Source organism: Octodon degus, unplaced genomic scaffold (assembly GCF_000260255.1).
Source record: "Octodon degus isolate 3935 unplaced genomic scaffold, OctDeg1.0 scaffold00228, whole genome shotgun sequence".
Lineage (NCBI taxonomy): Eukaryota > Metazoa > Chordata > Mammalia > Rodentia > Octodontidae > Octodon > Octodon degus.
The window spans coordinates 3,001,012-3,020,453 of NW_004524804.1; the positions used below are offsets into that span (position 1 = coordinate 3,001,012).

The 19,442-nt window shown below is 42.3% G+C and overlaps 1 protein-coding gene across 1 annotated transcript in view; it reads right to left on the bottom strand.

The window, feature by feature from the left end:
* Fstl5 (follistatin like 5) overlaps positions 1-19,442 on the bottom strand; it is a gene marked incomplete at its 5' end in the record, with an annotated part of 578,391 nt that overhangs the window by 71,262 nt on the left and 487,687 nt on the right. Inside the window, one exon of the mRNA XM_023705749.1 lies at positions 7,444-7,593. Coding sequence (XP_023561517.1) covers positions 7,444-7,593 — 150 coding nt within the window. The remainder of the gene's footprint in view (positions 1-7,443; positions 7,594-19,442) is intronic.

A 19,442-nucleotide genomic window follows, 5' to 3' on the forward strand; every position in this document is an offset into this window, starting at 1 on the left:
AACCACTAAGAAGAATATATGCAGTGTATTATTTGTTGAATCTGTACTTCCGATTTGATTTGAAACTGTCTCATTGCTGTTTATCAATAAAACTTTGAAAAAAAATGCATGCTACACTGCTCATCAACCTGATGCATAAAATGTTTTAAAGATGGCTCATTTAGAAAAACACAATACCGTTGGGAGCCGCAGAGAGGGGCACCTGGAGCTGAGGCCAACGTGGAGGATGGTGAGGCCCAGCCTGCTTCTCAGGCTGACAGGGAAGCCTGGCTGCCTAATTAAAGAAGCTCATTGAAACTAATGATGCAAATTCTCCAGATAGTGTGCCAGGGGCGGCAGCCTGGGTGGCTCCTGGGGCACTTCTGACGTGCCACTCTGCATCCCAGCAGAGCCTGCCCGAGCTCCACAGGAGGCTGGCTGCGTACTGGCTCATGCACAGACATCCTTGTGCCGTCCCCACAGAAAACAACACCTGAAGCCTCCAAATGCTCAATGCAACACCAAGTTCAGGGACTCCACTGACACACTGGACCTTTCAGCTGAGGATACAAGTGGTCCCCCAATGCTAATAGCTGAAGACAAAACTTAGAAAGCCTTTCTTGTCCAGGGAGTATTAGTCATTATGAAAATAATAAAGTAGCCAAGCAGATTAAAGCTTAAATCTGTGCAGACAGAAAAATATAATTAATGCCGGTCTACACAGTCAAACAAAGCAAAAGATAATGTGAGAAATACAGTTTCATCAATTGTACAAGGATGAAATACTAAGGACATACTTGAACTGGGGTAATAAAAAGATTGAGAAAGCAAATGGAAGTCACCGCAGCAGGGTTCTTGGGTGTTTCCAGAACAAGCCACTCGCTTCTCTACTTCTTTGTTCCATTTCCAAATGCTCAGTGTAGATAATCCTTTTGTGTTTTCTATACCAGTTAGGAGAAAATTAGCTAGATTGTGGTTAAAGTCATTGTGTCCAGCTGCTTCATTACATTTACATGCAGGTGAGAAGAAAGCAAGAAGTCAAGAGGCACAAACACAGGGCGGGCGGCACACTGGCTGCAATGCAAGTGGACTTGGAATTTGGCCTCAGCTGAGAAAGTTGGTCAGATCCAGAAAGGATATCCAAGTTCTTACAAAATTAACTTTGTAGGTTTAAGTTCATATGTCCTTCAGCATGAAGAAAGCTTTGAATCAAAAGTCTTAAAAATTTAGTCCTTTGATCAATAATATATATGTTCTTTAAATGGTTTTCAAATTCAAGTCATTAGTGTAATTCCCTAGTACACCAAGGGCTTGATATTGAAGTCTATACAATCTATCATTTTATTTTATTTTATTGTTTTTGTGGTACCAGGGATCAAAATCAGGACATTACATTTGCCAGGCAAGCACTTATTCCACTGAGCTATCTCCCCAGCCCCAATCTATTATTTTAGATGTTGTTTCAAATTAGGAAAAACCATGGAAGAACGTGAGGGAGTTCTGTTTCTAGTGTTCTGAGGCATCTCCATGCTGTCCTGCACAATGAACTCTCTCTGTCCGAGTTCCAGGTAATATGCACAACCTTGGAGTCACAGTGCGGTGTCTGCCAGAGTGTGCAGGGCATGCACTGTTCGAAGGGAACAAGTTTCCAGCACACCAAGCGTGATGGAGCTGTATAGGGGTAGCAGTCTAACATCATACAAATGCATTCCAAAGGTAACTTTACGCTCATATGACAGAATACATAGAAAATAACTAGTGAATACTTACATGTAAGGGAAGATTGTCAAAGAACCCTGGTTCTTTTTTATTTAGGGTATACAATTTTTCAGCATACAGCTGATCATAGTATTCACTTAATATCCTGTTTCAGTTTTTGTAGTCAGTAGTAATGTCCTGAATTTCATTTTTGATCTTATTAATTCGAGAATTTCCTGCTTTTCTTAGTTCACCTAGCTAAAGGTTGACCAATGTTTGGATCTTGTCCATGAGTCAGACTTGAGGTCTGATATGGTCTACAATGACAGCTATGCAGTGTGCACTTGGAGAGCCTCTTGGGTATCTGTTGGGCCCAGCTGTGACATAACTGTGCTGTAGCCTCTTTTTCTAGCTGACCTTCCCACTCTCTCTTCAGTCAGCTGCTGATGCAGAGGGCGGAGCTTACAGTAGCCACTGTCACTCTTTTTAGGTCACCAAGTATTATATGGGACATCTTTTCTATCCTTTCCTTTTCAATCTCTTGGAGTCACTGTATCTGAAGTGAATCTTTCATTTGTATTCTGTATTTCTCTTGTTTATAAAATAAATCCAATCTTACTTATATTTTAAGAGAATAGTTGAAACAGTTCTTGGAAAACTATTTTGCCAACATCTGTTCTTTGACTAAACAGCTTACTATGTTCATGCTAAAGTGGCTCCTGGTGTGGTGAGGTAAAGCGGTATCATTTGGACATTTGTTTTCCATGAGCCTTGCAGTTCCCCTTGCTTATGCTACTGCCTTCTTTCTGTTTTACTTTATGGTGAAATATTAAATTTCCTTTCCAATTAGTTTCCTTTCATATATAGTCTAGAGCTATATTGTTTTAACCATGATAATTAAAATTAACATCCTAAAATTTGGTATCAGTATGAATTTATATTAATTTTATTTTCTGCAGCATTGAAGAATTACTTTTTGTTTCTCCATGTCTTTTAGTTGCTGATATCACAAAAGTACATTTTTATAGATTGCCTGTCCCAAAATGCAACTCAATAATTCTTCTAAATGCGCTACTTTCTTAAATCTTGTAAAAAAAGAAAAAAAAAGAGGAGAAAACCATAATGTGGGAGTTAAAGCATTGTTCCAGTACCACTATTTTTACAATCACCCATGGTTTCACTTCCATCAGCCTGTGGCTTTGTTTTCGACACTCCGGCTCCAGCATTTGTTGTCAAGCAAGAAGAGCAGGAAGGAACAAACGTTCACACCTCCACTGTCTGCAAATCCACTTTTGAAGGACACTTTTGTTGAGTATCGATTCTTGGTGCAGAGTTTTGTGTTTTTTATCTCTTTCTATTTTGGTTCACTATCATGTGACTCCCATAGTTTTTTAAGAAACTAGCTGCTAAAGAAGTAGTCTGGTATGTATTATTTTTGTCTTTCAAGAACCTTTGTTTTTTGAAAATTAAGCATAATGTGTCTGAGTGTTGGTCAGTTTGAGTTCATCTTACTTTGAGTTCATTGAGATGTGAGTGATTATGTCTTTTATCAAACCAGAGCAGTGCTCAGCTGTTATTTCCCCAAATATTCTGCTTGTCCTTTTTTTTCTCTCTTCTTCTGGAATTTTCACCAACTGTAAGCACGATAGATTAACAATGTTCTACGGGTCCCTTACGCTTCAATTACTTTTTCTCAATATTTTCATTCTGTAGCTCAGACTGTGTGGCTTCCGTCCTATCTTCATGTTTATTTATTTTTTGCCTGTACAAACCTGTTTTTAAATTTCTCTAGTGGAATTTATTGTTGTTTTGTTTTATTCTGTTTTATGTGAGAAGTTTCTATCAAATAGTTCAGGCTGCTTCTGAACTCACCATATAGCCCAGTATGGCCATGAGCTCTCAGCAACCCTGTCGTAGGCTCCAGATGCTGATTACGGGGTGTTCACCACGCTAGCATGGTGGCTTGTCAACTGGCGGTCAACTGGTAACACCTAGCTGAACTGACATAGCATGGTGCTGGGCGCAGGAGGCCTGCCTGAGGATTGTTGCCAGCAAGATAAAAGGGAGAACTGAGGAAGAGAAGATGTTGGGAGACGCTGCTTCTCCTGGGGCTGCTGGTTCTCCCGGAGGAGCTTGTCATGCTGGCTTTTCTGACAGGAACTCAGCTGTTCTCATCATAGGAGGAGCCAGGGACCCTGTTGTCACTGAGAATGGCTGTGGTTCACTGAGGGAGCGCTGGTCCTCACTTTAAAGCATTACTTCCTGGCTCCAGAGAGGAAGATGTCGCACTGTTCAGTGTCCTGAAAATGTTTGTTGCACTGGCTTTTCTAGTAGGGACTCATCGTCAGAGGAGTTCTGGACTTCGTTGTCACTGAAGATGGTTGTGGTTCTCTTCAGGGGAACTCCGGTCCTACCTTGAGCATCGCTTCCTGGCTCCAGGGCAGATCCTCCAACCTACTAGCACAGACTTCCTGGCTTCCACCACTGATCTTTGGGCCTTTCCAGCTCAGGTCCTTGGAACAACCCTGAGCGAGACATTGTTATGTGCTCTAGGCCCCCAGTGGGACTTGTCCGGGGAATATCATGGTCTCAAGGTCTTCAGTTGGACTTAGGCAAGACATTGCTGTGGGATCCAGGCCCTCAGCTGGATTCTTTGGGTCTCTAGTATGTGGACAGATTTCCTGCACTTTATACAGAATTCTCTGGGTGATGGTCATAAAATAATCCGTAAATTATGTGGCCAGGATTGTTTCCCTTGCAAACCTTAACTACAACACCTGATGAAAATTTCCTTTCAACTACTGCACTTCTCAGATCCTGGGGTCCTTCCTTCCCTCCTTCCTTCCTTCCTTCCTTCCTTCCTTCCTTCCTTCTTTCCTTCTTTCTTTTTTTCTTCCTTCCTTCCTTCTTCCTTTTTTATTTTCTTTGTTCTGGGCTTTTTACTCCTTTGTCGATGTTTCTACTTGGTTTTCTTCACCTACGGATATTTCCATGTATGGTTTTCTTGACCTCCACATCTTTATTTTGTTGAGCATCTTTAAGAGTTACCCTCATGTCTGTCTAGTAGACATACCTTGGATATTTCTAATAGAAAGCTTCTATTGATTAGTTTTGTTTTTCTTCTTAAAAAGTAGACTTTCTTCTGCCTTTGCCTGCCTGGTGATCATTTGCTGAAGATTACACATTCAAATCTTCTAATGTTAACTATGGAAAACTTATTCTCCTTCCTCAAAGTAGGATTTTTTACAATGGTTTTTATTTACTTTTAATGTTGAAAGCTATGTGTTGAAGATCAGGCCAGGGTGTAAACTTCCTAGGTCCTTTTTGAGTCTTTGACTGGGTATGCACTTCCGCTTTTTCTGCCTACTAAAATGCTGCTCAGTTGCTTAGTCTTTAATGTCTGTTTCCTGAGGCGAGCATGAAGTCAGGTGGGCAAGGGCTACAGCAGGCACCTCAGTGCGTGCTCAGAGCCACTGCTGCGCCCAGAGCTGCTCCCGAGCGCACAGGGCATGAGCAGCGAGGAGCCCGTTACTCCAGCTGGAGTACGTGTGCCTGAAGAAAACGTTGTATTACTCTGTGAATGTTCACACGTGATTACAAGGTGCCATGAATATAAATTCTGAAGTTATAAATAATTTTTAAAGAGCAAATGAATTTACAAATACAGAAATCCACAACTATTGATAATCAGCTATAGTCAATTTTCTTATAGCAATAAAGGAAGAATAAGACGAGCAGAAACTATATGACTTGCAACCATAATGCAGAGCACAAATAATCATACTGAAACCTTGAATAATATATGTTTCCACTTACATAATTTTCAAAATCTGGCAACTGTATGTGGTAACAAAAATCTGTATAACTCTTGCTTCAAAGTGATAATATTTAGCATTTTGATAACAAAGACACGAGGAGACTCTATGGAGGCCCACTCCAATAAACCTACAAATTTGCACATGCTAGATTCTAAGCTGAAAATTTTGTACAGCTATAATTGTATCTAAATAAATCTATTTTTTGGCAGTTCAATATAGCTTATTAAATACTGTAGAAACATAATCCACATACTTAAGTGACTTTCTAAAAATATACATAATATATGTGCATTCAGATATTTTTATTTGGGACTGCATTTTTATGGAAATTTTGTGGAGAAATACTTGCATCAAGCATATTGTATTAATTAGTCGTATATGCTTCCATTACTTGAGAAACTTTCACAGGATTATCAAACTAAGCTCATAAACTTTCTCTCCAGTTATTGACCAAAATAATAACAATAATAATAATAAATAATAATAATAATGCTTGCTCATGCATTTTACACACCTATGGTTTCCGTCCAATATGAGTTATTTTGTCTTTTGCAAACACCAGGTATGATGAACGCTTTCACACACTGCTTTCATATATAGGATTCATGTCAAGTGTCTTTTACAATTACCAGCTGTACTGGAAGCTTTGCAACCTTGCATATATACAGATTTTCTCCCATGAGACTTCATGTTAAATAAATCTTATACCTTCCTTAGCACTGTTGTAGAATTTAATGATCATAATGGACACTCTGAAAGTAACACAACTTATGTGGCCATGACTACAGCACTTGAACACTGTGATCCACTTTTTCTAGTTTGCAGTTTGACGTCATCATCTGAAAGTGAGGTTTTATGAATGATCAGTGATAGCAGCATTTCTCTCCATTGAATATTTAGTAGAAATACGTGTGCAGTGAGTGTAAGTTTCTAGTTCAATCTGAATTTAGAGACCAACCTAGGCCGGCCTGATAGCTCAGCGGACTAAAGCACTTGCCTAAGCACATACCGAGACGAGGGTTTGATCCCCAGTGTGCCATGCTGGCCCTGCCTCCCGGGCGGGCTGAAATGACAATTGGGACTGGGCACGGTGGCACGAGCCTATAATCTGAGCCATTAGGAGGCTGTAAACAGGGGAATCGCTGTGAGTGGTATCTACATAGGGAGATTCTGAACACGCTGCAGACCCTGTCTTAAATACAGAGAGAGAGAGAGAGAGAGAGAGAGAGAGAGAGAGAGAGAAAAGGCTGACCTGAGTTTTCCTGAAATATGAATATTAAGCTGCTGGCAGAAGTCTTCACCACGCCAGACTATATGAAGTCTATAACTCGCACTGGCCTATCTTGAGCTGAAAGGGGAACTGAAGCCAACTTGCTGGGGAGTCAGCAGTCTCGAAATCCGAAGCCAGAGAGGCAAGTACAGCAATATTTATTCTCACGATACATCATAAGCGACCATTATCCCCTGGCACTTGCAGCCTTTCCAAGGAAGTGAGTCCGGCTGCGGTGGCACTCAGCCCTGGGAGCAGGGTGAGCGGAGGCCACACACTCCCCCATGGCTGAGCGAGGCGCGTACCAGCTGCTTTGCCACTAGTGAGCAGGCTTCTCAGTGGCTGTTTTCTAGGAAGTCTGCACTTGCCACAGCTTTTGCTAAGAGTGAAGCCCAGGGTGACCTCACCCTGGTTCTGGGAGGCTGACCGAAGAGCCCGTCAGTGTCTCCGTGGCCTCTGCTCTGGACACAAACAGCAAAGGCCGTCCAGGGGAGCAGGGTTCGACGGCTGTGGTGTGTTCACGAATCTGGTTTGGTAAAACCAAGTGGCTTGCCTGGCCCTCCAGCCTCGGGGACGGGAAAGCGGGCAGAGGATGTGGGCCGCCTCCTCAGGCAAACAATCACTAACACGACCAGACGGCAATGGACGAGGGTAACAGCAGCAGCCGTTCGCTCCTACCTGCACCACTTTCTGGGACTGCACATCCACAATCAGGACTCTGTTCAAAGTCGGCTGGGCGGCGTAAATGAACCGGTCCTTGACGTTGACGGCCGAGGCCCACACACACCGCTGGACCTCATCTCGCTCAGCTCTGGGGCACACCTCACCCTGCAGCGGGAGACAGAAGGTGACAGATACCACGGGTGAGACTGAAGCGCAGGCAGGAGAACGTCCAAGGGAAATTCACGCTTGGTGCTGTGCTACGTTCAGCCTTCAGCGTTAAATAGAGCTACAGAAAGTTTTAAATAAAACAGAGCCATTAATTCTCACCACTCAGAGAAGTCGATGCGAATGAGGTCCCTGGCAGGTGAATTTCACATCCTTGTTTACTGACTTCTCTTTTTATAAGTGCCCCTCCCCCCCCCGTGTGTCACTATGCAGCGCGGACTCGTAGATCCTCCAGATTTCTGCCTCCCTAGTGCTGGGACTACAGGCCACGCCCAGACTCCATCTCCGGCTCAGCACGCCTGGTGGCGCGGCCGGGGCGACAGGCGGCGCCAGGGATGGAACCCTGAATGATTTTTCTAAAGAAATGCGCTGCCTTTGGTTTTCCCCACTTGTTTGTAGCTGGACAATTTCATAATTGCACAAGAAAGCCAGTGTCTCTCCTCTTTTTCTGGTCTCAAGCTTCTTCCGCAGAGCACAGGACGCTTGGCCTGCAGCGCCTTGCGGAGTGCGGCGAGTGCTCGCGGGAGTGGACAGGGCAGCGAGTCCGCCCGTCCCTCAGGAACTGCAGCCGCCAGCCCGGGGAAGGAGAGACCAGCACGCGCGGCCAGGCAGCCCCGCTCTGAGCCCGCGTCCTCGGTTTGTCCAGGTGAAGCTGCCCGAAGCCCTTCCATTGTCCCCAGGCCTGTGCTCCAGAGCTGCGTTCTGCAGGGATCACAGAGTTCTTAGTAGACGGTCACTCAAAACAACCACGGACACAAAAGTTCTAATTCCTTCTTTGATTTTCTCAGTAAATGATTGTTAAGGGGATTCATCAGTTTTTGTGATTCGTGCTGGGTGATACGTTATAAGCAGATGTAAATTTAAAATATTAGTTAACTCATGATTTATATCTTCATTTTTAAAATTGATTAGTGATCCTCACAGTTTATAGTTAGAAAATCCACTAAGAAGAAACATTTGTTGAACTGCAAATTAGATATATGTGCAATGATAAATACCTATTTACATAATAATAATGATGAAATGGTAAACAATTACTTCAATGTTTCACTTGATTTATTATTTAGATCTGCATATTAATGATTAATATCTAATTTATTTGATTTGCATAATCCAGTTATCTCATAAGCTAAATTATGTCTTAGTTTAATAGAATATTAGTGCTTCTGGACAGATACCATTAGCTATCTTCACTTAATAAACATGAAACAAATCAATAACACTTTCAAAGCCGGTCACAGTAGCACATGACCACGCTGAGGCAGGAGAATCTCTTGATTCAAGGAGTTTGAGACAACGCTGGGTAGCATTTTAAGCCCATTTCACAAAGCTGGCCCCACTTTCCTTTCAAATTTCACTACGCCTTCATTTTTATTTAGAAATAATACTGAAAGCAGATCGCCGCTTGTAATAGTAACTACATCAGAGTATCACTGGCACAGCTACTGCAGGTGTTTGTTCTGTTTGCATAAAATATAGAAAATAACCTAAATACAAGAGGGCTTTGAGAGAGTTGCGGCCTGTTGCTACGCTTTCCAAACACTGGAGCCAACTCCAGGGGAGTCTAGAGCGCCTGCGACAGTGAAGGTCCAGGCCAAGGCTCCTGCTCAGCGAGCGGCCCTGGCGCTCTGCTCTGCGGAGCTTCGCTTCTCGTCGGCGCAAGACCCACCAGCAGCGCTTCAGGCAGGGAATGAGCCCTGCGGGTGGAGCGCACGCAGCCACGATAAGGGGCGCGGGGGGGGGGCAGTGACCCCGCGGAGCCCCAGGAGGCAGTCTGCACTCAGCACCTGCTCTGGACAGCGCTCGCCCAGTCTCACTCCTCACATCCGCGGAAGCCTTCACTCCAGCAGCGCTCTCAGTGTTGCAGATGAGAACTTTGCGGCAGTTCAAAGATTGCGAGACATGAGCACCAGAGAGGCGTCCAGAGGGGAAGTGGGACTTAAGTTTGATGAAGGCTTAGAATGTAGGGAAGCTGTTTACAAATTCTTCGCTGTTGTGTGAAATCTGCCAACAAACTTGCCAAGCAGTGAGGAGTGTGAATGACCGCAGACCTGCCAACTGAGTAACCACAGGACCAGGCTTTTCCCTGCTCTGTGCTCCACAAACTTCTCCACAGTAAATAAAGTCCCCGCTGGGGATCGTTTTCTACCTCCTGCTGCTGCTGCTGGAAGGCATCGCTGACCTGACTTCCAACCATATCTACAAAGCTATTAAAAGTTTCTGACAGTCACGCTGGATTTGCTTTGCATTATTTTATGTCATTATTTCAGATGACAGCCTATTAAATCCCATTTAATAATAGAATGCATATTTTTCAGATTACATAGATTAATATTTATTTCTGTGCAAGAGAATTGAAAAACAATTTTGTCGATGAATTAGACTTTTAATGGATTAAAAAGAAGATAAAAATATCAGAGACAAAAATAAGATTATGATAATATATACTGAAGAAGAAAGCTGTCAGGAATGATATCAAAGTGTCATTAAGTCACATTCTGTAGGAACATACTCCACTGAGAGAGAAAGGGATTAATAAGATATTAAAGTTAATGAAGATGAGTCAATAGAAGAAGATAATTCTAGTGCATAATTAGAGCTTAGTCCCACTGGGTTATTTCCATATTATACCACATTTCCTGCATATTCATTACCTTGTCCCCAAACTTTAAAGGATTACAAAGCATGTTACTAGGGGAAAGTTTAAGTTTACACCTTACTATAATGTCGTGGTACCTGGTCTTCATTAGTACTTTGTCACTTTTATTTACTGTGACTGCTTTGCTCGCAGTCTCCCAGGCCCCATCATTCTTTCCTCATCTGCCTCCTCCACGTGGCACGCTCTGCGCGACTTGGGAAGGACTGGCCGTGTCTGCAGGCGCCACCCACTCCTCTGCACACAGCTCAGTGAGTTCTTGGCTTGGATCCTTCTTTCTCATTCTGGAGATTTATCCTTTATTCTTTCCTCTCTGAAAGGCTCGCAGTACCATCCGTTCATGACTGCATGAAGTCTCAAATCACTCAAACACACACCTTTCCCAAAAACTTGGGAAATAAACTATAAAGAACATTAACTGGATTCATTTGCTTTATGTGTAAATCATTTACCTTCTTTCTTCAGACATTTGAAAAGCTTTCTAAAACCTCAGTTTTACTTCTCAAACATCCATTGCAACCACTCAGACTTCCAAGAGCCTTTCATTATATCATCTTTTCCAAAACTGATGTCTTCAAACTCAGCAGTGGCCCCAGAGTTTCCAATAACCCTTCCCCATCTCTTCTAGGAGACCAGAGTGTCTCTTCCTGAGGAAGTCCACACAGAGCTGCACATGCAAGTGAAACGTGCTTGTAGAGAGGGCCTGTTGCTGCACTTCAAGTTGCTTATAATTTCTACCAGTTGGGGCTTTGGAAACATTTGAGTTCTTGTGAAATGTTTTTCATTCTTCTAAGGCAGAGACCGACAAATGAGAGTCCCAAGGCCAAACTTAGTCCAATTTCTGTTCTGATGTAGTCTGGCAGCTAAGAATGTTTTCTCTATTTTATGGTGAATGGAGAACTACAGAAATAAAGGATACGCTTTTCTGACTGAAAATAGTAGGTGAAATTCAGACTTATCTAGCTAAAAGTTCAGAGGGACACACACATTCCTTTAAGTGATGTCCCTGACTGTCTTCATTGCTGTAATGACAATGACCACTGGGACTGCAAAGCAGAAGAAAATTATTGTTTGAGAAATGTTGCTGCCCAGTTTACTGTGCAGCTTTGGATGTTTTAGTCCTTGTAGCTAAATTCTTTCTGAATATAGTAGCTTCTTTATTTCTGTTGCTTAATTGTAACATCAGGAAAGCCAAGGCTCAGACTAATTCTCTGCTCTATTTTCTCTATATTAAATTCCTCTGATGGCTCTTCTATCCTGATTACCTAATTAATAGCATGGCCACATGACAACCAAAGATAATTATCTTGCCTTGACATTTATATGGCCTCCTTCTATCTCTGCCCTGAAAACTTGTTCAGTGGGAGCTGGCTTTCCTTTTCCCTTTTACCAAGATAAATGTCCTCTTTTGATTTGGTCAACAGCAAGCAATGAGCTTGCAGGCATGAGCCTGCAGGGCCAGTAGCAATTCCTCCTTAAGGACTACGGGTCATGCTGGTTTTCCTCAGGTCTAACCTCTTATAAATTTATACTCTGAACCACAAGTTGGTCAGCTAGTGTTTCTCTATCATTCCCAATTGAATGCTTATGCTGTTTTTGTTTCTCGTTTTCTAAGTGCAAAAGAGGAAATTAGTAGTGTAGTATTTTCTCAGTAAGCAAATGCTTAACTGCCATTTATTATAGCTGAAAACAGGAATTAAGAATGAGTGTACAGCCTCAGTTATGCCGCTGTAGTCGGCCATAGTCACTGAGACACTGGCTTCCCGAGCAGCTCAAATCACAGTGTAGCTGGGGATGGCTGGCAGTCGGGATACCATTGGTCACCACGCCCTAAACAACATCAAACCTGAAAATAGCCATTTGAAAGCTTTCACAGTCATTTGACACTGCATGACATCTATGTGCGGGTCATCTTGGACAGGATTTGGACCAGTGTGGGTGTTGTCCAACTTGCTTGGGGATTTCACCTGGTAAAAACAACCTACTACTTTGGAAAAAGTAGACTGAGCCTGAGTTATTTCACGTAAGGGTCAAGATAGCTAAGACAATGCTGCTGCCAATTTCTATCAGTTCACTGGAGGGAACAGTTAGTGCGTGTACGGTTTGATCAACTTTGCATGCTTATATCTTGTAACATGAGCAATACTTTGAAGACAACAACGTGCACTGTAATAACTATAGTTAACTTCCTAACACCTTGCCTTGAAATTCTGTACTGTTTTGTTGTGTCTTTAAAACAAAAAAGGGAATAAGGATTATAGACCTTAAAAACCTACCCACAAATTTTGAAACTCAAGAAACATGAGCTTGACCTGATGCAGTTCTTCTACAACACAATACATTTTGAGCTGAAAAGAAATAGACAGAGAAAAGAGATTTTCCCAGAGAAACAGTAATTAAACTTTAGGAGTGATTAAACTTTCTTTTCTAGATCTGTTTTATTCTTTCTTTTTAATATATACATCTATATATCATACATGCATATATACATACACACATGTATATATGTACAAAACAAACATAAAAAGAACTTTCATGATAATGTACCAAACAAATTAACATTTCATTACTTAACCATTTTAAAGACAATGTAAAGGGCCAGTCAATAGTTCAGCGGATTAAAGCACCTGCAAGCAGGCGCAGGGGCAGGGATTTGATCCCGGGCCTGCCGTGCTGGCACCACCCGCAGGGAGCACCGAGAAGGCGAGTGAGACTGGGCATGGTGGCGCGCACCTGTAATCCGAGCTCTTGCAAGGATGTAAACAGGCGGATCACTAGGAGTCCGATCTAGTAGTGAGACCCTGAACACCCTGTAGACCCTTCCCTAAAAATTAAAATAATAATAATAATAATAATAATAATAAACAGTGCAGTTAAAGTATTTTATCCATTTTAATTACAGTCACTGCTTATAAACAGAGTAATATCATTTTTCTAAAGGAAGCATGTCATCCAGATGTGGTAGTGGGAGACTATAATTTCAGCCTCTGGGAGGCTGAGGTGGGAGAACCACAAGTTGAAGCCCAGCCTGGATAACTTACTGAAATTGTAAATTGCATTTTATTCAAAATAAAATTTAAAAGGAGAGGACTTATCATGCATCTCAGTGTGAAGGCCCTGGCTTTCATGGGCAGTATTAAAATCAACCAATTAGTCGATCAAATGGGTTAGATTTAGTTTACAGCATCTAGCTCACCTTGTTATTTACAAAGCATCTTGCGTCATCATTCACACTTCGGTCACCGCAGGGTGGTGACACCTTCTTAGGGGCTGTTTACCTTGACTTGGGCTCTGCTGAAACACTGTCTTGTAGCCTGACTTTGATTTTGCGCTATCAAAGCTACATAAAGATTATATTATAAAAATGTATCCTGTTTAGTGTAGTAAGAATGTATTTGTCTTTCAGCCACACACTTTCAGTAGAAAGCAGGGAAGACCACTCAGAGCCAGCGCGGAGGCCGGCGAGAGACGCGGTGCGCAGCTTCATGCAGCAGCAGCGCAAACTCGGCTGTGAAGCCTACTCGCCTCCGACGAAGTGGACGTGAACGGCATCACCTGGCCACTGACGCGTGACAGCTAGGAGGGAACATCGTGTTTGTGATGCCCAAATGACCAGTAAACGGTGCCCTGTACTTTCACGTAGAAAGGTCTCTGTGAATTACATTTCATAAATCTACATTTACTCGTACAGCTTTGACACAACCTTGGCTTTCAACTTTCCCAAATGGTTTGGAGAAAAATTTGCTGTGTCTTCCATACTCTGAGCATGGCATGCTCACTGTGCACACAGAGGGCGGTAGGGTCTCCCCGTGCAGATGGCAGTCCCGCAGTGAGCTCCTTGGCCGACTTCCTCATGTCTTCATCTGGAGATTAAGTTAGGATTCGGTAAGCTTTCCTCAGGGAGACATCAGGGATAAACCATTTCTACTATGTTTACATGTGAAATATTGTACCAGTTAACAACATTTTGGAATTAGATATGAATATCTTATCTAGAAACAGTATGCAAGGATTAAATTTCAGATGCCAGGAGAACACAAAAGAAAGCCCTAAAGCTTGGTGGGTTACCACGGGCTTGGGTAAGCATTGGCCTGGCCTTCCTGAAGGAGCTGGGTTCCGGTGGGCTCTGGAGAGCAGCGGGCTGGCCCTGCCATTTGGGGGAAAACTGTTCACTCAGCATCAGCGATGTGAGGCCAAAGGTCATGGCTGAAAGCCTGTTAGGTCCAGCAATCAGTCATGGTGTTTGGCAAAGGCTGGTTGAACTGAAAAGAAACAATGAACCACTAAAGACATCAGACGGTCACCGGGCTGTCAGTAGTGATACCAGGGCGCTGGAAAGTCCTGGACCAGTGGAGGGTGCTATTCAAATTAAGAGCACAGTGTGTTTGATTTAGCCCCCAATATCAAGAGATACTATTGTACAGGACCTTTGCTACTTTATTCCTGAATTCCTTTCACGGATTGTGACTACCAGTTCACATGAAAGGAAGAAAACAATAAAGATTAGAAATACCCTGCATCACCATGCAACATGAAATTCACTGATGCCACACATACACACTCACACACACACACACACACACACACACGTCACCACAATGAGCATGCAGACTTTCCCTAAAGCAACTGAGACCTTCTCAACAGACTATAAAAATCGTGAATACCAGGCATCATGAATACCAGGCATCGTGCAGAGACTGTACTAGCCTCGTATGTTACATCCTCTAGTTTTTTCAGTGCAGGAAGTAGAAAATATTTTCTCAAACTGTCCACTTCAACTGCTAATTAACAAGTTGTTATGATTTTATTTATTTTTTGTGTATGTAGTACAGGGTCTACAGGAGCTCACCACACAGCTTGGACTCATGGTGATCCTCGTGTCTTCAGCCTCCCAAGAGCTGGGCTTACAGGCACGCACCACCACGCCCAGTCTCAATCACCATCTCAGTTGCCCTAGGGCAGGGCAGGCACAGCATGCCTGGGATTGAACCACGGTCCCTGTGTCTGCCTCAGCAGGCATTTTAGTCTGCTGAGCTATCTGGCTGGCCCAAGTAGTTATGATCTCAAAAATTCATAAGACATTGTATTTAGAAACAAAAGTGAATGTGTGGCAGGAACAGTCACAGGAAACTGAAGAGAGGTCCCTGGCAGTTTGGTGACACTGCTTTGAGCTCATGGCCTGAGTTCAAATCCAGGGACTTGGTGTGTTTGCTTTACGTTGGTGCTGCTTACGTGGTTTGTGGCCTATGCCTGACCACTAGCCTGTCTCTTAGGAATCACTGCCTTAGCACCTGACATTTGCAGCTGGGCATGCCAAGCACAGCTGTGCTCCCAGCACTCAGGAAGGCTGAGGCAGGTGGGCTCGGAGTCCCACCTCCTGCGGACAGTGTAGGGACTTAGGGTGATCGTGCCTCTAAACATAAACTGAAGAAGAGGCTGGGTGTGGAGATGAGTGTGAAGGACCTGTGCTCCATCCCTTCCTCATGTCTTCATCTGGAGATTAAGTTAGGATTCGGTAAGCTTTCCTCAGGGAGACATCAGGGACGCCAAAAAGGTATTTGTTTTATTAATGTGACAAGAAAACATAAATGTGAAATCCATTGAAATAAAATTATAGTCATTAAAAGCTATTTATTTTACATGAATTCTAATTGGATTTATCCCACCCTAATGCTTTGAATCTCTTATATTATTAGGGAGTAAAATATTTCTCACCATTACTAATCGATAAAAGACAAAAAGAGAAGCACATGTCTAAGGAAAAGGGATTCCACAGTGTGAGGAAGGAGGAAGATTAGCTGTGGCTGGTCCCGCTTTCCCTCTGAGCGCTTCTCTTCCTAGAGGCTGCCCATGGGTCCTGCGAGTGCGTGCAGGGTTTCTCAGCTTCCAGGGCCCTCCGTGGAGGAGGGAGACCACCTTTCTAGATACACACAGGAGGATTTTCCTTGTCAGTGTTTGTTGCTATCTCTGTCCCGAACCAAAAACCAGACACAAAAGCATGGACGGGGTTCATTTATGATTTCTGGACTGTCCGCCTCCGGGCCCGCATGTCACAGCACCATTTGGAAGTGTGCTTCTTTTCTGCAGTGTTTGTCTCGGTGCAGAGGGCCACATCGTTTCGGGCAGTTCTTCCCTCTTCTCAGACTAGACAGCTCTCAAGCTCCTTGTATAGGAAACCAGCATAACAGCTTTTGTAAGATTGCTAGTCATTGAAAAAATCACTCACATATAATAGATTTCTCTTCGAAACATTAGGAATCCAACTACTAAAACAGCCGTATGCATGTCTGTCTGTGCTCCTAAATGGTACTGTAGGGCACATGGGTCACGCCACAGAAGGAGGACCACAGAGAGCTGCAATTCTCCAGCGCTCACTTCCGCAGCACAGCACCCTCCCAGCCCAGGTCAGCATGGGCTAAAGACAACTTCGGCATTGTTTGCGTTATTTACTTGATACTTATCATTACAAGGAAATGTACAATCTTTTTCTCTTTACATTGTGAAAGGATGCTGGGCCAATGTTTTATATATAAGTGTATTTTACTATGTTTTTAGCAATTAAAGAAAATCATTAAAATCTGTTTTACTAAACTATCTTTAAATCTTTAGAAGTATTATTTCAAAAGAAAAATTTTGCCAGTGGAAGTGTAGAGCCAGTGGAGTGCTGCTTTGTCCAGCCCCCTCTACCGGCAGTGTTGGCGTGCTTCCTGATGAACTCCATCCTGTCTTGCCCCCTTTTCACAGGCAAGTTGACTAGGAATCCATTCATGCTTCCATGTCAGGGACTTCTGCAGAACGCAAAGGTGAAAACAATGTTGAGCACTGACCAAAGCTGATTTTATGACTTAAATTCAAATCCTTATAGATGGGCAAATATTATGAAAAACCAATAAAGTGCTCAGAAAGTTACAGTGAAATATAAATTTTGAGAAATTTTGAAAAATAAGGACTATGGATTAAACAAAAATAACAAATCTAACCAATAAAAGTAGATTAAATGCATTCTATTAAATGGGCTTGTGAGCTGTCCAGTCTGAGAAGATTGAAGAACTGAAATGTCATAGCCACCTCTGACCTGTGTATCAATAAATTAAAGAGCAAAATTTAATAATTGTTTGGGGAAAAACCTTTTACAGAAAAGGCAACAAAATATGCTGTACTGACAATTCTAGTGTGTGACTGAGGTGACGAGCTCATGGCTGTGTCTCAGAGGAGCCCGAAGGAAGACACTACTACATTTATCGTATACTTTTATATTATTTTGTTTCATAGTAAGATAATTGAAAAAGGCAGCATACTATGTATAAAAATATTTTTCAGCCTAGAAGACTGCAGTTTAAGTCATGTATGATAAGATAATATCATTCTATAAAATCTCAAGTAAAATTGTTTCACATTTATGGTAACCATATCACTAAGGTTTTATCAGCTTGACTTTTTAGGTTACCCTTATGAAATTATCTGTTGAAAAACTCAACCCTAGACACACTACTCTCTAACACGGGTCCTAATGCTGAAACCTAAGAGAAACAGAGAGAGAATGCGAAGAGTGTGATTTACAGTGCAACACTCAAACACCACTGCAAACGGAGGGCTTCAAATGCCAGTCTCGCGCATTTATTTCCTCTGAAATTTAGAGTAATCATCTATGGCATATTTAGAGGTAGCTTACATTAATCTCCTTAGGAAACTTTGCAGGATATCACTGTGAGCACAGGGGCAAAAGCTTAAATGTTTATAATTCTGTGAGCTGAACCACATTTCAATAGAGACTCACAAAGTGTGTGGTGGAGCACTTCGAAGACTACTTCGCAATACACAGTGATACCAAGTTCAAAAGTTGTTCTCTGGCTTTCTGGAGAGCAGATCATCTGCACTGAGTAAAATTGTGCTGTCTTAAGTGGTGTCTTAACAAGTGCTTCTGTGGACCAAGTTTGAAAGCTAGAACTTGGATTAGAAGCAGAGCACAAGCGCTGATGAAGGGAACTGGAAGAGCTGGGAGTGAGCCGGCGAATGCCTGCCAGGCGCACCGGCTGAGGTCAGGGGCGTCTGAAGGCCCACTTGGCTCCCAGAGCCAGTTTCTCAATGCCCAAGAGCTCCAAATGCTGTGGGCTGACTGTTCCTCCATACGAATCCTGTCCCGGTGGTATACAGATGCTACTTATTTACAAAGAAACATAATTTTCCAAAGTGGAATTTCCAAAGCTACAACATAAGCATTTTAGAGATTCACATCAGATTTCTGTACAATAGGAAGTGATTTTAGTTTCTGAAAAGCGGGAAAAGAACCTTCCTGTTCCACAATATAAAACCTATGTATGGGAAGGCACGGGCATTTTATTTTTTAGATCGCCTAATGCCTATTAATAATATACGACACCTGGACATTTCTGAAGAACAGTAGTTAGATCTATCAATATAGTAGATGACTGAACTGAAAAGTATTAAAGATTAACAGCCTGGTACACAAAAGATGACATAGTAGTTGAAAACCAGAAGAATGAAAATACTAGCAATCTGGGGACAGCCTGTTTCCCAGAGCTTGTAATTGTCAACACAGTTTCCAAACTCATTTCAGTGTGAGTTCTGAATCTGTAATTCTCCAATAGGGTCCAACTGGTTTTATGTTCATAGTCTAAGTGACGAGATGAAACCATGTGTATAACTAGGATGAATATAGCAAGAATCCAATAGATCACAAAACAAAGAGTTAGAAGAGAGGCAGAACCCCGTGACACACCCTAAAAGCTGAATCTTAATGTAACCTGACATTGCACTGAAACTGAATTTTTATTTAGAGCAGCCAAACAACATTTTAAGAGGTTTGAAGAAAGATTATATATCCTGTAATTATATGAGCTAAACTTGCAGCTTACTGACCACAAGTTATATTTGCAATTGCATTGTTTGTCTCTTAAATTTAACCATGAAAGGCAAAAGTATGGTATCTGTGCTTAGTCCTCACTTACTGGGAAGAAAATGATTCCAGAAGAAACACTCCAGTCACCTATGCACAAGGGATTTCCTGCATTTTATTTCATATGTAAGATAAAATAATTAAGAAATTTGTTGCTTTTTACAATAATTACCTATATATTTTATATTTAAAATAAGATTGGACTTGTTTAATGGA